This window comes from Melospiza georgiana, chromosome 20 (assembly GCF_028018845.1).
Source record: "Melospiza georgiana isolate bMelGeo1 chromosome 20, bMelGeo1.pri, whole genome shotgun sequence".
Lineage (NCBI taxonomy): Eukaryota > Metazoa > Chordata > Aves > Passeriformes > Passerellidae > Melospiza > Melospiza georgiana.
The window spans coordinates 3475004-3490542 of record NC_080449.1 but is presented as its reverse complement, the minus strand read 5'-3'; the positions used below and the strand labels follow the sequence as shown (position 1 = coordinate 3490542).

General features: G+C 55.5%; 1 protein-coding gene across 1 annotated transcript in view; it reads right to left on the bottom strand.

Moving 5' to 3' along the window:
* Window positions 1-2688: 2688 nt before the first annotated feature.
* ARRDC1 (arrestin domain containing 1) overlaps window positions 2689-15539 on the bottom strand; it is a 43294-nt gene continuing 30443 nt past the window's right edge. The window contains exons 3-8 of the mRNA XM_058038409.1: window positions 8737-8787; window positions 8462-8616; window positions 7789-7971; window positions 7293-7469; window positions 6733-7144; window positions 2689-5599 (exon numbers count right to left, since the gene is read on the bottom strand). Of these exons, the coding sequence (XP_057894392.1) occupies window positions 5535-5599; window positions 6733-7144; window positions 7293-7469; window positions 7789-7971; window positions 8462-8616; window positions 8737-8787 (1043 nt within the window). The 3' untranslated portion in view covers window positions 2689-5534. The remainder of the gene's footprint in view (window positions 5600-6732; window positions 7145-7292; window positions 7470-7788; window positions 7972-8461; window positions 8617-8736; window positions 8788-15539) is intronic.

Below are 15539 nucleotides of genomic sequence, written 5' to 3'. Positions count from 1 at the left end.
TACTGGGGGTGCCCAGCATTGCCCCACCCAGCACTGGGGGTGCCCCATGTGGGATGGTGGGAATCGCCTGCCTTCATCCCTGCTCCTACAAAGCAGACCCGGCCTCTCCAGCCTTTGCTGCGGGTCTGCCTTCCCCAGATGGACACAGGGACATAGCGGCCACTGGGACAAACCTCCCCAAGCCATCAGGGAGGGGAGAAGCTTCCAAAAGAAGCCGAAATAACCAGGAACACACAGAGTTTTTGCAGCCCATCACCACTGGACACCGCTCTCCTCCACCTCAATCCCATCCTGAGCGAAGGCAGCGGGGCGAGGACTATGCCAGCGCTCCCTGCTTTCCTGGAGCGGCTGCTGGGAGCCGGGGCAGGGCTGGGGGCTCGGCCGGGGCAGGGCCGGGGCAGGGCCGGGGCAGCCGGAGCAGCCTCGCCGAGCCGCAGCCGGGCGGACATCGCCCTCTCCCGCCCGAGCCGGGCGAGCGGAGCCGCAGCTGCACATCCTGGGATTGCGGGCAGCAGGAAGAGCTCAACCCCAGCGCCCGCAGCTTCCTCCGGCCGCGGCCGCGTCCTTGCAGCGGCACCTGCCCGTGGAGCTGAGGCGAGGGGGATTGTAGGCTGGAGCTCAGGGCAAGGCTCTGCCCCCAGAGGGTGCTGGCACTGCCCAGGCTGCCCAGGGAATGGGCACGGCCCCGAGGCTGCCAGAGCTCCAGGAGCCTTTGGGCAGCGCTGCCAGGGGTGCCCAGGGTGGGGTTAGGATGGATGATCTTTGTGGGTCCGTTCCAGCTCAGGATATTCCATGATTCTGTGATTCACCTTCCCACCCCAGCCCTTCCCCTGCCGAGCTGCAGGAGCTGTGGCTTTGCTTTAACCTCAGCTCTAAACCAGGCTCCAAGCTCCAGCTCCAGTGGGGATCCTCCACTGACAGCCGTGAACCACATCTGAAGTATCTTTATGATCATCACATACCCAGAGCAAAACACCCTTGGTCTTAAAAAAGATCATCTTTATTTACATTTTTCCAGTTCTTTACATTTGGGGGGTTAAAACCCAGGACAAAAATACTCCCCAGAAGCCGTGGTAAACATGGAAAACTGCGAGTTTGCATTTCAAAACCCAGTTATAAATTGCACAGAAGTCTTAGGTTGTACAGAGCCATCACAAATTGTTGTATAAAACCCCAAAATCTGTAAAGATAACCACAGGAATAAAGAATTACAGCCACGAGTAGTGGTACAAGAAAGGGCACAAGTTTTGTGGGTTTTACCCTGCCAGTCTCTCTTGGGGAGGAGGGATGGGACATTCCTGTTGCAGATAGTTGCAAATATTTTAAAATATAGAATAAAACCCAAATGGAGCCTAGAACACCCTGTATCTCCTGTCTTGTGCTGGCTCAACAGGAAAACGTCCTAGCAGAAAATATTTGTTTTTACAAAACTCCTGGAAGTTCAGTGGAAAGCTAAAAAAGAATCATTGTCAAAAAGAAAGAAGAGCCTTTGCATCCCCCAACTCCCCTTTCCCCATCTCCTGCAGGCAGTGGGACAGCAGATGCCAAAGCAGAGTTTAGTTTAGGACACAAACAACATTGAAAAAGCCAAAGGTATGGAGGTGGAACATGTGGAGAGCAGGAAAAGAACAAAACCATGAAGGACATAAAAGCAGCAGGGAAAAAAAAAGAACTGATGATATTTTTGGTGTTTTCCACTGGACACTGAATTTGGAAACAATTAACTCACAAGCTTCTCTCGTGCCCCACTGCTCCCCCTCCCCATTTCAAACAAGCCCAAAAACAATTGCTTCAAAGATCTGAGCCAGGAATTAGAATGAATCCCTGCGTGCTGAAGTTCTTTCCCCAGAGCTGTGATCAGAAAAATGGGCTTTTCCTCTTTATTTCAGTGTTCAGCAAGAGGAGGGAGGGAGGATCAAGGGCCTAAAGGAGCTCCCCAAGAGGTGGAACCAGAGAGGCTGTGGACAGAGGACAGAGGGGTTGATCCTGTCTGGAGAGGGTGAGTCCAAACTCAACCCCAGACCCAAACACTGGCTTTGCCCCACACCCAAAGCCCTCCCCAAGGAAATGCTGACGGTGCCACCTTGCAAGGGGCATCAAGGAGAGCTGGACCAACCCCTCCATCCTGCAGTGCTGGCCATTTTAAAGGGCTCCATAAAGCATTAGCCAGGCTCTTTGGGTCAGGCCTCACTTCCCTGCACAGCCAAGGCAGGGCAGGAGGGGTGCAAAGCACTGATTGTCACTTGTAATGTCAATTCTCCTGCACAACGAGGCTGCTCAGAGCCAGCCCTGGCTGATGGCTGCTGCACCCTGCCTCTGAGGGGCCCTGCACAGCAGCTGGGCTGGGGAGCAGCCCTGGCCTCCAAAAGGATGAACACCACCCTGAGGTGTAGCTCCAGCCCATTGCTGCTCCCTCCACAGCAGCTGGTGGTGATGGACACTCCTCACCACACAAGAGTGTCCCCATTTCCTCCCTGCTTTGCAAAGTGTGCAGCAGGAGGTCCCAAAGACCAGTTTGTACCAAATGAAACTGGGGAGAGCAAGCTGAGGTGCACAGGAGCACTGCAGAGACAGGGCACAGCATGGGCTGGGTGGGGGCTCCTCCTCCCCAGCCTTCACCATGGATGGGCCAGTCCCAAAACAGAGGTGGAACAATCCCAAACAAAGGTGGAACAAGAAGATTCCCAAAACAAAGGTGGAACAATCCCAAACAAAGGTGGAACAAGAAGATTCCCAAAACAAAGGTGGAACATTCCCAAAGGTGGAACAAGGAGGACAGCTGCTGGCTGGGAGTCTGGAAAAACAGCCCAGTGGCTCTGGCCACAGCAACCAAACAGCAATCCCATTTTCCAGCCAAGGAACACGGGCTGGACACATCAGCAGCAGCTCAGCCCCAGGGATGGAGGAGCTGGGAGACCAGGCCTGCTCCCAGCCCTTCCTGCCTCTCCCTGAGCCTGCCTGGGTCAGGAGCCTGCAGCCCAACCCAGCAGGTCCAGAAACATTCACAGCTCACAGGAATTTTTCCAGGGGTGTGGAAGGGATTTGGGTTGAAGGATTTGCACAGCCAACAGCAAGGAAGGCCATGGAGCCGCAGACTGAGCCAGGCAAGACTGGTTCAGCCAAGTGGGAGGAAGAGGAAGAGCACTGAGGAAGAGCTGTCCCTGCCTTCGGCCCATTGGGGATGAAGAATGATGCTCATGGCAGGCTGGACCACCCAGCAAAGGAGAGTCTGAAGCATGGAAGCTGGGCAGAAGCATAAGCTGAGAAGAGAATGAAGAAGGATCTTTGTGTCTGAGACACAGATCACACCCCAGGCTACCTGCAGTGACAACATTGAGACAACACCTGCATGTTTCAGCCATGGGATGACCAAAGTGGGATTGTGGGGAGGAGCCTTCTTCCACTTTCCATAAGTTTATCCCAAATGGCTCTTTAGGAGCTGGGGCTGGTGGTGTGCAGCCCTTCCAGCCAGACCTTGGCTATGCCATCTCCATCCTCCCAAAGGCAGAGGCTGCTCTCCCCCTCCTCCCCTCCAGCAGTGAGCACTGCCCAGGACTCCTGGGCCACTTGGACAAATCCTGGCTTTGGGACACGGGGCCTGGGAAGCAGCAGTGCTGCAGTGGCTGCTCTCTCCAGAGCCAAGCCTGTGGTGCCAAATTCCCTCCAGCCATGGGGAATTTTGAGCCTGGCCCTGTGGTCAGGCCACACCGTGTTTGTTTTCCCCAAGCTGCCTTGGCAGAGTTCACCACCCTTCCTGATGAGAGCAAAAAAAAAACTTCATTTTGTAAGAAATCAGCAAGGTGCATTCCTGATTTGGCATGAACAGGCACATGGATCAGCATCAGAAATGGATGAAAAAGCACAGCATTTCTCATAGAATAATTTATTAAATACAGCATTAAAATTTGTATTTCTGAATTCAATCATTAAAAACAACTTCATCTCATATATATATATATATATATATATATTTATATATATTCAGGGACAATGACAATCACTCTATCATCATTGGTGCATCTTGTGCCAGCACTGCTCAGAACGGCACCTTTGCTACACTACCCTTAAAGCAGTTCAATGCTTAAAAAAAAAAATAAAACAAAAAAGCATTTGCAAAGAAAGAGTGCAAAGCAGGGCCTGTCCCAGCTGCCTGAAGGGTGTGCAGAGGTGGCTGAGCACGGAGGCAGCAGCTGGAAATGCTCCTAAAGGTCTGTCAGGTATTGCCTGCCCAGCCTGGGGCCGTGTGGGGATGAGCTCTGAGGTGCCAAAGGTCTGGAGGCCACAACTCCAGCCTGGCTGGGCACCTGTGGCTCTGAGGGATGTGGTTGTGGTTTCCTCAGCTTGGGCAGTCAGTGCTGAATGAGCTAAACAAGGTGTGTGAGGGGAAAAAGCCCAAAAGAAAAATTGCAAGAAAACCCAGCTCGTTCCCCCAGGTGCCAGGTGCAGCAGAGGCTGCAGCTCCCCACGGGCTGTGTTCATTGTCACATTCTGCTCAGGCCCAGGGGGCACACAGCAAACCAGGGCCACCACAGGGCCCTGGCAGGGACAGCCACTCCCAGGGACAGCCCCACAGACAGGGGAGGGATCCCACGGGCAGGGCCCCTGGGCAGGCTCAGAGGTAGCATCAGACAGACTTTTGTGATTGATGGTCACTCAGCTGCAGCCAGGGAGGAGAGGGCACCCTGCAGGGACACAGATGTGGTCCCCCTGCTCCAGAGTGAGCAGTGCTGCTGTCCTGTGTGCCAGGGCCCAGCAGTGAGCAAGGGCAGGCTGTGTCCCACAGGGCTCTGTGGGGAGGGAGAAGGACACCCCATCCCACACCAGGATCTTCCCCAGAGCTCACCAGGGCTTATCAGCAAGTGTCCCCACGAGCCCCACTGTGCCCATGGCCACTGACACTGCCATCACTCCCCCCACAGCTCAGGTACAGTGAGGGTTTGTGCTTTTGGCTTTTCTAAAGTCCCTGACCTTCCGAACCTGCTTACTCCAAGAAACCTCCTGCTATCCTTAGGACCTCTGAGGACAAGGAGGAAGGGCTGTCAAAACCATTTGTGGAGAGCACACAGCCCCTGAAAGAGGAGAGCAAGCCCACACAGCCCAGCCCTCCCTCAGAGTGGGGCTGTGCAGAGTCAGGAGTGTTTAAGATAAGGCATCGCAGGTGCTTTGATAGTAAAGCAGTTAGTGTTGACTACAGTACTGGAACAGGCTGGCCCAGGGCCACATCAAGCTCCCCAGCACTTGGAGGAGCTCCAAGGGGAGCTCCAGGGCCACATCCAGCTCTCCAGCAGCAGCAGGAGACTGTTCAGGTTCCCTGACCTCTCCTACACACATGCAGGCTGCTCTGGCTGCCCTTTTTGGTTTTTTTACCCCCTCCCTAGAAAGAGACTTCAGAAGCCCAGGCTGGGATGTGGCAGCTCCCCCCCAAAGCAGCCAGAGAGACAAGAAGACGCCTTGTGCTGTACCAGACTGTGCCACAGGCGGGTGCCCCGTGGTGCCAGGGTGGGCAGTGCCAGCGGAGTCAGAGCAGGGGAGGGCTAATTGCCATTGCTGATGCTGGAGTTGGCACTGCTGCAGCTCTGCTCGTAGGATGGAGGTGCCTCTGTGGGGGAAAGGAAGAATGAGAGGGGTTATGGTGGGTTTGGGATGCTCCTTTCACCCCAGTCTGTGTGACCCAGTGCAGAGTGAAGCAACCCACTGACACACACTCCCTGCCAGGGCCCCTCAGCCTGCCCAGCTGAGGTTACAGGGGGTGTGTAGGGTTTGAGCCAGCCAGTCCCATCCCTGCCCTGATGCCCATGGAGGTTAAAATCACCACCTCACAGCCTTGTTCTGTTCCTCCCTTTCTTTCCTAAGCATCCTCCTGTCTTCCAGCACCTCCAGATCACTCATGTCCCATGTGCCCAAACCCAGGGCTGAAGTAACACGGAGTGTTCTGTTACCCCAGTGCCAAGAGAGGGGCTCATTTGGGTACAAATGTGCTAACACACACTGCTGGCCTTGTCACCCCTGTAACAGCCCCAGGAACCCAGCACAGCTCCAGGGATCCAGCACAGTCCCAGGAACCCAGCTCTCACTGCTGGCCTTGTCACCCCTGCACAGCCCCAAGAACCAGCACAGCTCCAGGGATCCAGCACACACTGCTGGCCTTGTCAGCCCTGCACAGCCCCAGGAACCCAGCACAGCTCCAGGATTCCAGCACTCACTGTTGGCCTTGTCACCCCTGCAGAGCCCCAGGAACCCCACAGACACTGCTGGCCCTGCCACCCCAGCACAGCTGCAGGATTCCAGCACGCTGGGATTTCCCCGAGCTGCTCCACCCTGGACACTTTCTCAGCTCCCACCCCCACAGCTTCAGACCAGCTGTAGGCCCACTCCAAGTCAGACAGAAGATTTCAGTGACATCATTTTCCTGGCTGTGCTCCCACCAGCCTCACCACAAGCCAAGAAGTTTTTCTATCAGTGGGAGGCTGAAAGCTCTTTTAAGAACAGGGAGATCCTCTCACAAGGAGCCCAGGGCAGGCCTGGGCGTGGATGTGGGAAGGACAGCTGGCTTTTACAGCTGGAAGAGGGGACTCCTCCAGAGGCTAAAGCAGGCAGAGAGATGTCACAATCCCTCTGACAGCAGCCTGCAGCAGACTGACTGAATCCCCAGATTCCCAGCAGTTCACAGCTAGCAGAGACTGAGGTAGGAGCTGTTTCCCCCCAGCTGCAGATCCCAGGAGTGCTGCTCACCATAGGGGTATCCCCACGTGCTGTACTCTGGGGGCAGGATGAGAGAGCTGGCTGTGGGGACAGGCACCACGTTGCCCTCAGCATAGTAGGGGACAGTGGCTCCCGTGGACAGGCAGAGGGTGGGGTGGTTTGGGGAGCCCGTCTGCTCCGAGTCCGCCCGAATCTCCTGGAAGCTCAGTCCTGGGGCGTAGCTGAAGGGCTGCTGCTGGGAATGGCTTTTGGTGGGGATGGAGACATTGTCCATGGGGTGATAGCCACTGGCAGCCTCCTCTTCCTCTGGGGGGGCACTGGGGACCACCACAGATGGGATGTGCTGGATGGAGCGGGAGGGGCTCAGCGGGACCCTGTTCACAGCAATGTTTCCAATGTAGATGGGGAGAGTGACAGAAACCTCTGGAGACTTGAGGGAAACCTGGAAGAGAAGGGAAAACAGTGGCATCCTCATGATACATGGCAGTGGGAAGGTTCACCTGATGCCTGGAGCACCCAGACCACAGTGCTCAGCCTGGGAGGGGGCACAGAGCCACGGCCCAGCTCAGGGGTACTCCAGATAAACTCACCTGGATGTAGTAGTCAATATGGATGAGGCTGCAGCCCTGCAGAATGGACTGGGGCAGTGCTGGAACCAGGATCTGCTCCTTCCATTCTGCATGTTTCCAGGCTTTCACCCCTGAGCCTTCCACCTCGGCGATGGTCCTCAGGTCGTAGATCCAGCGCTTGGATTTGTAGGCCACTTTCTGCACAGACAGGAGAAACACAGCTGGCTCAGAGGCTGCAGGTGGTCTTCTGTCTCCCACAAATGTAAACCAGGACACAACCCCACCCAACTGCTTTGTCAAATAAGCACAAGCACAGACCTAAGGGGCATGTTCCAGAGCAGGATTATCCATTGTTGCATGACAGACTCAGCAGGGATAAGCAAGACAAGTTCTACATCCTCTTTCCCCAGGAAGGCAGAGAGGACCAGAGGTGGGGATTTGGCTGCCCCAGTTTCACAGAGGCCCCAGTAGGGTGGAACAGCAGCACAAGGCAGAGGATGGCCCCACAGGCACCCACCTGGAGCAGACTGGCCACCACAGCGCCGGTGTCGCGGCCGGACTTGTTCTCGATGTCAGTGCGGAGCTGGATGGCCTGGCCCACGATGTAGCCCTTCAGGTCAGACGTGGCTGTCAGGACGATGTTGCCACTTTTCACAAGCTTGTAGTTGAACTTCTTGGTAATGGACATGGTGTTGGGCTGCTGCAGGATGGCACAGACAGAGGTGTTGGCTCAAGAGAGTCAGAGAGCCTCCGGGAAAGCACTCAAGAGATTCACAACAAGCAAGCAGAAATATTTGCATCTAAGAGGATGCAAAGAACCAGCAACATGGCAATGCCACAGACAACAGGTCTCACTTCTCCAGCCCCACAGATCTACTGTCCTATTAGTTGCTTTCCCCTCCAAAGTTCCCCAAACCCAAGTGTCTCCAAGCACCTGGAGCTGTTGGCCAACATGTTTCTCTGCATGCTGAAAATTCAGATAAACCTTTCAAAGCAACACACACAAGGGTCAGAAATCACCTGGAGTAGGCACTGACAGCAAGGCAGGAGAGAAGAGGAGTCCTTGTCCTGCTCTTGCATAGTCACAGCACACAGTCAGAGCTGTCCAGCCACTCAGTGACTCCTCAGACAGCAGGACAAGGACAAGTGCTGAGTGTTGGCATTTCCAGCCATGCCCTGCTCGTCCTTACCTCAATGTCAGGGATGTCATTCAGGTTGAGAGGGCAGAGAACGTAGAAGATCTTGTTGCATTTGTAGTCCTTGGAGAAGCGAGGTGTGTCTATCACAGCTTTCACCTGATGCAGGACCTTGCCAAAAGGGCCTTCAAATGATGTAGGAGCAGAAGCTGGAGTTGAGAGAGAAAGAAGAGGTCATAAGGCTGAGCCAGGCCAGATTCTGAACTGGAAGTATATGCAAAATCCAAGGCTTACAGGGAAGGGCCTTCAGCCACTTTTCTGCATCTTACCTGGCAGCAGGAACTGGAAGGGAAAGTTGTGCTCTCCAGCTGTCAGGACCCCTGTGGAAACAAGAATGAAGTGTTCATGGGACAGGCTGAGAGGCTGTTACCTAGGAATGTGTGATCTGGGAGAGAGAAGCCACCACCCAGGAATCACACACCACCTGCTCTGCTGCCACTGCACAGCTCCAGATCCCATGGGCAGTGCTTGAGCCAACAGGAGCACCTGCTGCCACCCACCCCTCCCTGGGACAGGAGAGGTTCTGTAGGAAGATCTCCTGTAAATAAGGTCATTTAGGGCAGGCTCTAAGTGATCCCAGTGCCACAGCAAGTGGTTATCCCAGGCTGTTGACACAGGACACAGAGCAGGGCTGCTGTGGGTTTACTTTTCCTCAAGTTAGTCCCCTGTCAGGCAGTCAGGGAGAATGTGAGAAATCACAGGCACTGTCTGAGGGTGGTAGGGAGTTCTGGTGGGCATCAAGCCACTCCACCCTCAGACACATACAAAGCCCTTCACAGACAGGGTTCAGAAGCTGGAACCAGAGGTCCACCCACTCCTGGACCCAAGAAAGGACCTGCAATACCTCAGCCTGGCTGTTGGAACAACAGGAGCTCAGAAAAATATTGCTACAACATTAACCCTGGCACTCACTAACCACTGCTCTGCCTCGAGGGCCCAGGGCAGAGCCAAGATCCCGTGCATGGCTAAAACAACAGATTCCAACTCCCCAACACTCCCAGATCCCCTCCAGTGAAGTGTGACAGCTGAACTGAACCCACAGTGTGATCCAGCAGCTCCTGAGGTTGCCTTCAGCAAGAAAACCACCGAGGTTTATCCATATTTGTTAAATCCATGCATACACAAGAGGTTTTGTTTTCAGAGTGGCAGAGCTGAGAGGGAGACCTGGATGCCCAGTAAACTGAGCTGTGTTTGTTCTGCTTTGCAGGATCATTGCTGGAGGTAGCAAAGCCCAGCTCTGGCTGGTGCTTTTGTTGTTGCAAGGCAGGGGGAGGCAGCTTGGCCGTTAGCAAGGCTGGCTCTGCAGAGCTGACAGAAACCGAGCCCTGTCGCCAGGGGATTAAGTGGATTACATGGAAGGGGGAGTGGGGAGGAGAAGAGTAAATCCCCCCCCCCACTGACACAGCAGCCCAGGCAGGACTTGGTGCATCATTCATGCTCTGAAAAGCCAGATCTCTGCCCCTCTGCTCGCTCTGCCACCCCATGGGGATGAGGCACAGTGAGTGTGTCCTCACAGTGCAGGGACAGAGGGATAAACAATCCAACACACACATCGTGGATCCTGCAAAGGGAGAACACCTCCCTGCAAAGGGACAACAGCAGAGATGGCTATTTGTACTCTTTGTACACTGTGGGGAATGTAATATTTGTAATATTTGCCCATTGCCATCACCTCCCTGCAGATTCCCCTCCTGTTCCCCGGACAAACCCGAGCTATGTAGGCTAAAATGCAGCACCCGGCGCTGTCACCAGGTGGAGGCACCAAGCCAGGCTGTGCCCTCGCTGCCAGGGCTGGGGCTCAGAGCTGGCAGGCCCGGAGGCAGCTGTGGGACCCCTGCCCTGCTCCCTCCTGGGCAGCCTGGCACAGTAAAGGTGCCAGGTGACCTTGGCTGTTGGGTCCGGGATAAAGCCTGGTTAATGTGAATGATTCAATGAAGCCAGCCCTTGTTTGCTGCCCTGAGGATTTCTGTTAAGCATTGATCTTACACCCATTATCTCTATTTTAGAAAGCAAATGGGTAACTGGAATACATCGATTGTCCTGTGCAGCTTCTGCACTGCAGCACAGGGACTCTGCACCTGACAAGGAGTGGGAGCAAGGGCTGCTCCTGCCCTGCACAAGGGAGGGAGGTGGGAGCTCCAGAGGGCAGTGGCTGCTGAGAAAATTCCACTGAGAATTTCCACCAGGAGAATTCCCAGCTGTGGGACATGCAGAGCCCCACATGAAGGTGCAGGCAGTAATTCTGAGTCTCCTACTAGGGGCATGAAAGTTCACAGTCTTTCCAGGACCCTTAGGTGTTGTGGTGTGCTGTAATGTCCTGTTTTAGACTTCCAGGTCATTCCCCCAGGTGTGCCTATGCCTCTCTCCCTTCCCCCTTGCCCCCATGCTGAGTGAGTCCTGTCAATCAGGCTGAACATTCCAGAGGTGTTGTGTGCTTGATCAAGTTCAAAGGATGCCCCTCAGGCCTGGGGGTCATTGGCCCCTCTGGGTGTCACCTTCCCCTGAGACCCTGCCCCTCTCACCTGGTTGGTGCTCACCTGTACCTCCCCTCCCCCTGTCCCTGAGCTTAAAAAGGTGATCAGACCATGCGGCCGAGGTTCTGTTGGAGCAGTTGCTCACGTTCAGACCTCTGTAACCATGGAATAAACCTCTGGACATTAAACCCTCCAGCAGAATCCTCTCCCTTTTCTTTTCACCATCACCTGAAGCCATTCCTCCTGAGGTAAACGGGGTTCCTAACAAGCCTGGACTTGTTCAGTGCCCAGCTGCAACCACCAGCAAGCCAAGGTATCTCTGGGGTGATACACCGCAGTTGCTGCCTTTGGCCCAGCAGCGAGGGTCAGACTGGCCCAGGCACAATCTAACTGGGAGTATTGGGAGCCTTATTCCAATACTTAGGATGAGCCCACAGACTCCACCAAATACAAGTCCCTATTCTACAGGGAAAAGAGACTGCCTATAACAGGCAGCACCATCCAAGAAGTCATTTCTGTCCAAGTCCTGCCCAGCTCAGGTGCACCAACAGAAAGCTGGGCTGGAAGTGAACCTGTGAGCACTTTCACAGTTTCTAACTCCCACAGCATCACTGAGCAAGGCCATGAGCTCTCCCAGGAACACGTGTGGGCAGCATCACCCTCAGAGGAGGTGGTTTGTGTGGCTCACTGGCACCGAGGCACTTTCTGCACAGGTAGCCCAAGCTCTGAGCAAGTCCCCAGGTGGGAACTGCCCACAGGTCAGCCCAGACCAGCCTGATGGTCCTGACCCAGCCCAAGTTTCCTGTTAGCTGTGATTCACTGAACAGGCTGCAACTCCCTCCTGCAGCTCCTGCCTGCAGCAAGCCGCCCACGAGGGCTGGACAAGGCCCTTCCTGCTCTTGGCAGCCAGACAGGAGATCCCAGAGCAGCCACCCCAGACTGGAGCTGCTCCTGACACAGCTCACACAGACCAAGGGCAGCTGCTGGCTCATGGCCACAGAGCCCTGACCCAGTCCTGAGCTGAGCAGGGAAGCACAGGGAGCCCTGATCTCCACTCCATAGAGCAGGGAGATGCTGCAGGTAACTAAGAATGACTCTTGTTTACAGACCTGCTCCTTCCAGCCCATTCTCCTTCCCCTAAGAGGGAGGAGCATCTTTAGGCATCCTCTGTATCCCAGAGTGGGCATTCCAAGGCACCCACTGGTGCAGAAAGGAGCTCAGTGCCAGGGCTATTTCACAGACAACAGTTAACAAAATAAAGATGAAGAAAAGCCAGTGGTCCTGACTGAGAGAGGAGACTCCTGTGAAAGCACAGGCACGATCCAGAGTGCCTGGCAGTGTGAAAGGCAGCAGAGCCCACAGGTGAGCTGGGTCCTGCCTGCCTCCTGCTGCAGCAGGGGAAAGGCAGATATTCAGCAGCAGGAGGAAAGGCAGATATTCAGCAGGAGGAAAGGCAGATATTCAGCAGCAGGAAGAAAGGCAGATATTCAGCAGGAGGAAAGGCAGATATTCAGCAGCAGGAAGAAAGGCAGATATTCAGCAGGAGGAAAGGCAGATATTCAGCAGGAGGAAAGGCAGAAATTCAGCAGGAGGAAAGGCAGATATTCAGCAGCAGGAAAGGCAGATATTCAGCAGCAATCTGGGCTCCTTCTTGCTTCTCCTGCAGAGGCTCCTCCAGCACAGGCACAGCAAAGGCTCCCTTTGCAACTTGGAATTACAAAATCATTTCTGTCTTCTGCCTGGTGGAAAGTTGGCAAATCCCAAGCCAAGCACCCTTACAATGGGAAGGGAGGTGGCAACTGCCTCTAAACTCTCCAGCTGGCAACTTTGCTCCAAAAGGCTGAGCTTCCATTCCCAAATGCTGACTAATCTTGCTGTAATAGGGGAAATCTGCAATTTCCCTTGTCCCAGCTTCCCTGTGAGCATGGGCAGGGCACAGACTGACCTTGAGCCAACACCCAGGTACTTCTGCCATGGAAAACAGGAGCAAACTCAGCTCCCTACAAGGGACACTTGCAGTGTCAGTCCAGCACAGTGGCTGGACACTGTGTGACACAGGGCAATGTGTGTCTCACCAGGCCTTGAACAGACCCCCAGATCAGAGCAGGGGAGATGCAACATCAGGCAGAGTGTCCAGAACCTTCCCACAACACCCCCTGTCCAATTCCAGCTTCCCAGCAGTGAGGGGAACACACAGCCCATGGGGAGCCACTCATCACCCCTGTCCCTCCAGCCCAGAGAGCTTCAAGCAACAATCCAGGACATTTAATGTGCTAATTCCATCTGCAAGTGGACTTTGTAACAGAGCCTGTTGTTGGCAGCGGGCAGGGCTGAGCTGGTTTCCAACCATGGTGGGGCCCATGGCCACCCCAACACCTGGGAAGAGCCCATGGCCACCCCAACACGTGGGAAGAGCTGCTCTTGAGAGAGCTCCATCCTCCTCCAGCACCAAAGGCTTTGCCAAAGCCCTCCCCAGCCTGGGCAGTGGGGGTTCAGCACTGCTCCAGGGGGCACTGAGACCCCTCAAACAGGGGCAGCTCACAGACCCTGTGAGGGGACAGGGCTGTGCCAGCCACGCCGAGCCAGCACCTCCCCATTCCCAGCAGCCAGAACAAAGGCCACAGTGTCCTCAGATGCAAAAAAGCTTTTCCTGAAGTTGATGTGCAGCTAAAAATACCTTGAGAAAGTCATTAGGCAGCAGAGGCAGCAGGCTTGGCAGGGTTCTGCTGTGGGGCCATACCTGCAGCAGCCTGTCCCCCTGATAGGAGCCAAGCCAGCAGAGATTGGCCACCCCCACAGAGCCTTGGGAAACTTCCTCCCAGAACATTCCTGCAGGGAAAGAAGCTGCTGCCCCAGACAGCTTGGAGAAAGCTCCAGTGCAGATAGCAGGAGCAGTAACAACACACCCATAGTGCAGAAGAACCTTGGGGATGTCCCTGAGGCCAGCAGAGATAGGGCTGGTGTCTCATTCATGGCTCAGCTGCTCCTCACTGGGGCTGGGGTTGTCCCACTGCACGTGGAGGAGTGCTGGAACATTTCATTTACAGAAAATTCCTTGATCCAGAGGGATCAAGTCTTCTGGATCCCCTACTTATGCTGGGGTGCCACCCAGAGAGACCCTGCCAGGCTGAAGGGGCTGGGCCTGTGGAGCCTTGGGAAGTTTGACAAGGCCAAGTGCAAGGTGCTGCCCCTGGGTCAGAGCAGTCCCAAGCACAGAGACTGGGCAGGGAATGGATGGAGGAAAGCCCTGAGGAGGAGGGTTTGGGAATGGTGGTGGATGAGAAGCTCCGTGTGCCCCAGCCTTGTGTGCAGGCCCCAGAAACTCCCCTGCCCTGGGCTGATCCCAGCGTGGGCAGCAGGAAAGGGGGGACTCAGCCCCTCTGCCCTGCTCAGACCCCACCTGCACCCCAGCCTTGGGGCCCAGCACAGGGAGGACCTGGAGCTGCTGGAGAGATCCAGAGGAGGCCATGGAGATGCTCCAAGGGCTGGACCCTCTCTGCTCCAGAGCCAGGCTGGCAGAGCTGGAGAGGAAAAGCTCCAGGGAGAGCTCAGAGCCCCTTGCAGGGCCTGAAGGGGCTCCAGGAGAGCTGGAGAGGGACTGGGGACAAGGGATGGAGGGACAGGACACAGGGAATGGCTCCCACTGCCAGAGGGCAGGGCTGGATGGGAGATTGGGAATTGGGAATTGTTCCCTGTGAAGAACCCAAGGGTCTGCGACTGGAGGTTCTGTTAACATCCCATCTAGGTTTAAATGCCCTGCCTGGGGGTTTTACTGCATGAATTTCATAGGGTGTGGGTGAATGGCTTCAAACTGAAGGAGAAGAGGTTTAGGTTACATATTAGGAAGAAATTCTTCCCTGTGAGAGTGGGGAAACCCTGGCACAGGGTGCCCAGAGCAGCTGTGGCTGCCCCTGGATCCCTGGCAGTGCCCAAGGCCAGGCTGGGCAGGGCTGGGAGCAGCCTGGGACAGTGGGAGGTGTCCCTGCCATGGCATGGAGTGGAATAAGGTGATTGATCTTTAAGGTCCCTTCCCACCCAGAGGATCCCCTGCACAGCACAGGGCTGCACCTCTGCATGGCAAAGCTGCCACATCACACCCAGGGGGGCTGAAACGACCCCATGTCTGCATTTACACTGTGAAACAAATGATCCAAGTCCAGTTCACTCCTCCAGAGCTGCTGAAAGTGTCTGAGCTCTGCACTGAGCAGTGACCCCTCCCTGGCTGGTGCTGCCAGGCCCCTGGCAGCCAAAGGAATCCCCAGCCCTCCAAAGCCATCATCCCTCCCTGCCCACACCCTGCCCTGCCTGCAGCTGCCCAAGGGCTGGGAAATGCCCTCCAGCAGCCTCTGCCTGGCACAAGAGCAGGGCTGGGGCTCAGGAGGAGCCAGCCCACAGGAACAAGGACACAGCCCTACCTGCTGTGTCCCACCCACCTGCCCTTCCCAGGGCTGGCTGGCAGCTTTCTGTGCAAACAGCCCGGTCTGACAGCCCTGTGGGGCCAGCTCTGCTGGGCTGCACCTTCCAGCCAGTGCCACTGTGGGGACACTTGCCAAATGCTCCTCCCAGGCTGCTGCCCCAGCCCCAGAGTCCCCATCTGG